This window comes from Camellia sinensis, chromosome 4, assembly GCF_055761805.1.
Source record: "Camellia sinensis isolate YWXY chromosome 4, ASM5576180v1, whole genome shotgun sequence".
In the NCBI taxonomy this organism is placed as follows: domain Eukaryota; kingdom Viridiplantae; phylum Streptophyta; class Magnoliopsida; order Ericales; family Theaceae; genus Camellia; species Camellia sinensis.
The window spans coordinates 206,517,685-206,525,379 of NC_138964.1; the positions used below are offsets into that span (position 1 = coordinate 206,517,685).

Sequence of the window (7,695 nt, forward strand, 5' to 3'; positions counted from 1 at the left end):
CATGTTCAAAGGAAGCATAAACACAAATGGAAATGTGTTGGTTGGAAAACCCAACTGCTTTGCAATGAAGAACCATATGAAACTCAAGGTGCAATAGATCATTTTTAGCACTACATTTGAGACCTTTACTTCAAATCCCAAACAAAGGTCAGATTTACACACATAGTATAGTCAGATCAATTCCCAGCAAAGTACAACCCAAAAAAGCATCTTCTGCAAATCAAATTCAGAACCATGAATCCGTAACTTTTAAAGGTTAGTAACTTTCACTTCCTTGACCACAAATGGGCACACGTAGCTCAAATAACAACAAAACCAATTGACAGAAACGACATACCATGATGGAAAGTGGCTGATTTCAGTTCCTCAGGAATGCTACAGTAGTCACACGTGATCCTTCAGATCCTCCGAACATGAATGTTGGATATGAACGAACATGATCAAGGAAGCGGAATAGAGGAGGATCTCTGCCAGCCTCTTGGTCGGCGATGGTCCCAGCAGCTTCTTGGGAGGCACCAACTCTTCTTTGATTAAAATTATCCACTTCTTGCACCAATTCATCTTTCGTACTGTTACACGATGTAATCACCTGCCATAATGTTCAACAAGAGTGAAAGATAAAACTAGCATAGGGTTACTTGTCTACAAATTGCCTAGAATTTGGATTTTAACTAGATAAGTTTCTGAAAGAAAATGACTTCAATTGTAAAACAAGGATTACTTATGTGAAGAATGATTATCATTTTGGCAGTACCTTCAACAGAAAAATAAGAGGATATGCCAGTCCAATTTATAGTACCTAGAACAGGTTTGATTTAAAAAAGGAGATTAAATCGAGTACAGATACTCACCAATATTCCATCAGATGCCACCAACCTTGAGACTGAATCCCAATACATGATTCTGAACAAGAAGAATAAATTCATAGAGTCAAACTGTCCTTGCACATTGTAGGTCAGTGAATGAAGAACGAAGAACATTGAGAACACAGAAACATCCACAGAAATTGCAGAGATATATGAAAAAATAAACTACATTTTCTCATATGTTTGTGTTCCCAGTTATTATAACAAATGTAAGACAGCTTGGGCATTATTGATCACATATTTGAATGAATGTGCAAATATGCAAGCAAGATGGTACTTCACCTTTTGATAGGGCCATCTGGATGTAATCCAATGGCATCTAGAGTCCCCTTATCTATGACAAGTTTGTACTTCCTTTCCAACTTTGTCTCAAGAACATCATCAACCTGGAAACAAATCAGAAGCAAACAAATCAAGGTCTTCTTCAAAAGGGGAATGCAATAACTGACAAGGTATAACAGGAAGATTCAGTTTGCAAAGAAACTAATATTAGCATATGGACATTTTTATCTCATTAAGCATATTAATGTGAATTGCAGTCTGTGCTGAAAAATGATTTGTTAGTTATGACAAGGAAGTAATATTGCTATAACTGGTTAACAAGAGGCTATTCAGATATCCCCATGGAACAGAAACAGAAGTAACTAATACCTTGTGTATAACTCAAATAGGAATTGAAAAGAACAAAGAAAAACAGAATCAATCTGGTTAGCATGAAGAATCAGATCGAATTATTTTGGGAGTAAAAGCCACCCTAAAAATCTTGATTGTATTTAGGAATTAAAAATCTATCATCTTAATTGTTAGGATTTTTCAGCACAAGACTAGGTATATCATAAGACCAATGATGATGTATAATGACAATAAGTTAATTCTAGAATTATAATTAGGGCAACCTACTACTGAAGATAATTTGAATTTTTCGTATACAGGGGCTTTGCAGATGTGATGAACAGCTGAGTTTCATCTAGTAAAAGCTTTGAGGAGGTGAGTGATGTTGTCATTATTAACTTCAAGTGACACAGAAACGCTACAAAATCTTTCAATCTTACCTAATTTCTATAATTCCAATGATCAATGAACAAATTCTCTACGCAGGTATTGCAATCAAATCCCAAACTCTTCATATAAATGGGGAAACGTTATTTTTCAGACTGACCAACATTGTCTACAGATGAAGAATGGCAGTTATATGTGACTGGCTGTGATATTTAAATCTTTTGCTCCACTAGTAGAACTCAGCTGAACAACCAAGAATTCAAGATATGGAAATCGTATACATCACCATTTTTTCAATTGTAACCCAACATTCGAGTGCTCTGTTTCTAGTTATAGAGCTAGTGCTAGTCCAGTACCAGTTGAAAAGGGGGATGAGTAATTTGTAAATACAGAAAGGTTTTTATTTCCTTGGCACTTACTCAAATTCAAGGTTAGTTGATCACTCCATGGCTTACCCATAACATAAATCAAAAGGGCAGAAAAAACTGCATAGGAATGAAAGAGGATACAGGGCCATCATTCCAATGTAATTGCAAAGTTCTCTCATACCAAAAACTTAATGTTGGTGAATCCACCACGGTCAGCAAGGTTTCGAGCAAGGTCAATTGCTCCTTCACTGTAATCAGTTCCGGTGAGATCTAAGAACCTGAAACCAAAAACATCAAAAATTGGTTTTCTTCTTACAATCTTCAGTAGATTTTAAACATGTCAAAACAAATTGGAGAAAAAAAAACAATTGATCACACATCTAATTAAAGTGTGTAATTTGTTTCATCGCAGACATACATAGTCTGCATATTCAACCGCTGAAGTCTTCTAGGTGCCAATGAAAATCACCCAATAATGGTGTTCTAGGGCCAACTCAGGAAAGATATTGATTTATATGCCTGGCTATAGGATTTTTCAGTAAGTTTCATTCACAATCATAGGTTGTGTTTACTCAGTTTTACTCAGCTAGAAGTTATTCTAAATAAAAGGAATATATTTATTATGATGAGCTAAATGGAATTTACAAGAACTACAGCAAGAAGACAAAAGGTAAATGTAAGAAGTTAAGAACAGAAAAGAAATCACATACAAGATTTGACAGCCTCCAAATCACAAACATACTGAACAAGCAATCTCCATTCCGTGAAATGATCTGAAAGAAACTCCTACATTAAGGCAGACAAAAATACCAAGATGCCAATATTCATGGAACTTTCCATTTCCTACATTTACTTCCTTCGTCTTTGACAACTTTTATATTCCATTCTTTCCGTATGGACCAAAATGTGACACAGATAATATTTCATAGAACTAGGAGATATATGTCCGACAATTCTAATAGAACCCAACATCTCCTCAAGAGTCCAACAGGCTCCTCAAGAACCCAAGCAAAATAGTTAACGGTAAAGCCACCATAAATCCAAGACAATTGTTGTCTGCCAAGAACCTGTCATTTACTGTCCATTCAATATTTTTTGTACTGTTCCCAGATGATGGGCCTACATCAACCAACCGGGACACATTCATCAACTTTAAAGAGAGTAGATGACAAAACATTAACCTAACTTTGCAATTTTAAAAACTCAATTATGACAAATTAATTGCTTTCTAACTGAAATTTGCGCAGAAGACTAGAGCAGCAGGAAAATTTTAAAATTTACCCCTGCTTAGCAAGTTCTTGTAGAAGCAGACCATTGCCAGTGCCAATGTCAAGTACACTCCAACTAGACAAATCTTTGTCATTCTGTTCAACAGGCCCAGATTTGTCATCATCAACATGATTCACCAAGTGTCCTTGTGAAAAGTCAGTACACAAGCTTTTGGTCCAAGAAGCAACAGTCTCCATAACATCAGCCCCAAACCTATAGAAACAGTGTATCAAAAGTAAGAGTTAGCTTTCTTCATACTCTCAAAGAAAGACACAATTTCTATTTCCTCCACCACTTTCCCTTTTTTCCTGAGGGAAAGAGTGAGGGCTGGGGATGAGTGTTCGCCCGTGTGTGTTTTGGCTACAAGCCTACAATTTGTTAATATTGAACAAATTTGTTTGGTCCAGATCAGAGATGACAAAAGCTCATAACAACAATCATGCTGTTAGAGTATTCAGTGAGAGCCCTATGACTACCCTTTAGCTCCAAGCCGATAACAACAAGAACTTTATTCTCATATTTACAAATTGATAGCATTCTCAAAGAATTTATTACTACATTATAGTGATAACTGAGTTGAACTTCCTCTCTCAAACAAAAATGAACCAAAAAGAAGAAGAAAAAGAATTCTAATGTGGGAATATATGGTTAATAGCAACTACCAAGGATACTCCTTTTCCACCAGGTACAAGACATTGACCTTAATAATAGGGTAAAGACAGTAAAGTAACACTTACAATCCCTAAAGAAGAAGATCAGAGCAAAACTTACCAAACTTCACCAGCATGGCCATGCTCACGAAAATTCGCCAATTCATCTGCATAAGTGGCATCCCAATAACTTTGGAAACCCAACATGGATGTAACTGTTTCAGCATCAGGCTCCTCTTTATCAGAACTGTTCATAAAAGCAAATTAAAACTCAAAAAGGCTATACTCAGATTATAATAATAGACCTCTTTTCCCAACTTTAGTATTATTAAACAAATCTCCTATTCTCTCCACTCAAAAAAACAGTACAAACCCAGGCTCAGAGTTGGTTAGCAGCAATAATAGTCATACACAATCTACATCTGATCTCTTCCTATTACCATCAAGTTCCATAATAAGTAACAACCAAAACAGCATTTGTCAAAAAAATAAATAAATAATAATAATAATCTCTCCATCCCGAATTGTTTGTCTATTTTCCGCATCCATACCCTTTAATCAGGTCAATAAATAATGTACTTCGTAAAAAGAAGTTCATAACTTTTTTCATAAATTAAAATATCTAGTTCTTGTAGAAAATGTCTTCAGAATCATTGAAAAAAATAATAAATTAAAAAAAAATAAACAACTTTCCAGATGTCGAGGATAGTAAAAATAATTAGAGAAAAAAAAGGGAACAAAAGTCATAATTAAAAATAATCAAACCAATCAGATATTGACAATTATGAATTGAAGATCTGAACATAATACAAATCAGCTCCTCATAGTTCCAATTTATAAATCTTTAGGGTCCATTTCGTCAACAACTTTAGGAATCAACTGTGTTAATTGAATCAAAGCAAGAGAAAAATTTTAATCCTACAAATGCACTGACCTCAAAATTAGCACAAAAGCCCTAACTAGACGAAATTCACCAGTTCTAATGCAAATCCGATATCAAAATTCCAGTTTTTTTTTCACGTTCCCCTAATTTATCAGCAATTGAACAAAGAGAGTGAAGTAATTTGCAAGCATTGTGGAAACAGCTATGGACCTGTAATCAGAGGCGGCGCGGAAGGTGGCGGTGGAGAGAGCTTCGGCAGCGTCGGCGTGTCGTTGATCGTCGTCGAGAGTACTACCGTAGTCGCTCTTAATGGACCATGAGTCCGCCGCCACAGAACGGTCGTCGTCGGAGATTAGATCGGTTGTGGTCAAAGCTCGGGCCTGCGAGACCTCGGAGTCTTCCGGCGGTAATCGGATCCCGGCCATAAGTTATAGAGAGAGAGAGAGAGAGAGAGTAACAATGGAAATGGCAAGGGTTTTGCAGGGAGAGATGGTGGAAAGAGCAACGATACTGAGAAGGGAGTGGACAAGGATGGAATGGAAGAGAGCGGTACGTATGAGTCTTGTTTTTGTTTTATGCTAAATTGCACTCGACACCCCCTTAGATTTGTCAAAAATACAGTTAATTCTATACTTTTAATATAATTATATTGATATTGATTTTTTTAGTAAAATTAAAATAATTAAAATTAATATAGATGGTAGGTAAATACTAAAATAAATAAAGATAAATATATATATTTTAATAAAAAAATATATGATAATTATATTTTTTTCATTTGTATAATTAATGAATTACTAATGCAAAATAACTGTTATGTTAATTAAAATCTCATAAAAAAATAATATAATTATGTTAAAAATGTAAGAATTAGTACAAATATAAAACAAAGTAAATTAAATTCATCTTCTTTAATGTTTAGAAAAATAATTAGGAGTGATTTGGAAATAATTTATTTTAGTAATTTTTTTTACTACAATATAAGGTGAAAAAAATAATCAGTATGTTTGGTTTTAATTTTCTGAAAACTGAGTTTTTTGTTTTTTGTATTTTTTTATTTTTAATGAATATTTTTAAAATTTTAAGTAATTTTTTTACTTTTAGATACACCTTACTTAGATTATTCTAAAATAGTAAAATATTTTTGAAAAAATATTTTTAAAAATTAATAAATATACAAAAATATGAAAATGTACTGAATTTTTATATTTTTTTTATTTTTTGGTATTTAGCATATTTTTTAAAGATTTTTTTTACAAATATTATACTTTTTAAGTATATTTATGTTAAGCGTGTCTAAAAATTAAAAAAAATGTTTAAAATATTAAAAAAATTCATTAAAAACATTAAAATACAAAAAATAAAAAAAGTAAAATTTTCTAAAAACCGGAACCAAACAAGCTTATGTTTTCAATATTTTTGATTTCTTAAAACAAAAAAAAAAGTACATAAAGTAGAGAGGAAATAAACTTTTAGACTTTTTTTAATACAATTCTTTAACTTTTTGATTTTTTGACAATTTTTTTTTTTACTTTTTGAATATTTATGAGTGATGCTAGAGACACAAAGAAATTTATTAATAAAATTACCAAATATCTCACATATCATATCTATGTAAGACATTTGATAATTTGTCAATAAATTTCTTGGGGTTTGTAACATTTTTCTTTTTTAAACTTACCAAATTTATGCTCACTATTAATGATTTTGGGTCATGCTAAACGGGTGAGTCCAATCTATTCCAATTGTAGATTGTTTAATATTGTCCAATCTAGTCTAAAAATGTGTTTAAATACGAATTTTTATTTTTATTTGATGTGATCTGAAATCATTTTTAATTGACTTGATTAGCATTGGAGTTCACCTAACTTAAATGTTTTTTACATATAAAATTATGGAGTCCATAAAAAATTAATGAGTTTTAAAAGTATTTAAAATTAACTAATTTATATAATGAATTAATTTCAAATAAATTGTACCGAACCAAATATAATTAAGTTTAAGTAATTTATTTCATTTTATAGTGGGAGGGATGAACATTGATTGGTTGGGCCTATATTAAAAAAATTAGAAATTTCATGTCCAAATTTCACATCACATTTAAAATCTCTTATCAAACACAATCCCAAAATAATAAATTTTGGTTGCATTTTAATTTTTTTTTTTTTTTTTGAACGAAGACAATATTCAGTATTTTTAAATATTTTTATCAATGGAGATGAAAATGATATTTCAATATTTATATGTACAGAATTTAATTACCAAATTAAACATATTTTTCTTATGTAAAGTGGATTCTATATAATTGATGAGATCCATTCATATAAAAAATTTGTATTCACCTTCGTGATCAGTAATAAATATTTTAAAATGCATTGTAATAAATAATCAAAAACTAACGAAATCATGAAAACTCAAAATTAACGGTTTATAGATGTGTATAGATGTTTATAGATGTATATATACAACATTTTATTGTTGTTGTTGGTATTTTTTTTGTTTTTTTTAATTTTTATGGGAGACAAGATTATACATTTTAAAACTTGTTTAACAAATTTTAATTAAAAAAAACTAGATAAATTAACAACACCCTTCCACACACCCATGATAAAAATAAAAATAAAAACAGAGGAATTAACCCATTTCATCAACACCCTCCA

The 7,695-nt window shown here is 31.7% G+C and overlaps 1 protein-coding gene across 2 annotated transcripts; it reads right to left on the reverse strand.

The window, feature by feature from the left end:
- Nucleotides 1-37: 37 nt before the first annotated feature.
- Nucleotides 38-5,657, reverse strand: LOC114267416 (uncharacterized). Of its 2 annotated transcripts, XM_028208449.2 has the most exons (8): nt 5,246-5,637; nt 4,274-4,399; nt 3,515-3,715; nt 2,415-2,511; nt 1,149-1,252; nt 852-903; nt 338-589; nt 38-213 (listed from the first exon to the last, which is right to left on the reverse strand). In XM_028208449.2, exons 1-7 carry the CDS (start codon nt 5,458-5,460, stop codon nt 359-361), a joined length of 1,026 nt encoding a protein of 341 aa, XP_028064250.2. In that variant the 5' UTR covers nt 5,461-5,637; the 3' UTR covers nt 38-213; nt 338-358. The 2 variants fall into 2 exon arrangements, with proteins under 2 accessions (XP_028064250.2, XP_028064249.2); XM_028208448.2 differs by having other exon boundaries at nt 38-589; nt 5,246-5,657.
- Nucleotides 5,658-7,695: the final 2,038 nt, after the last annotated feature.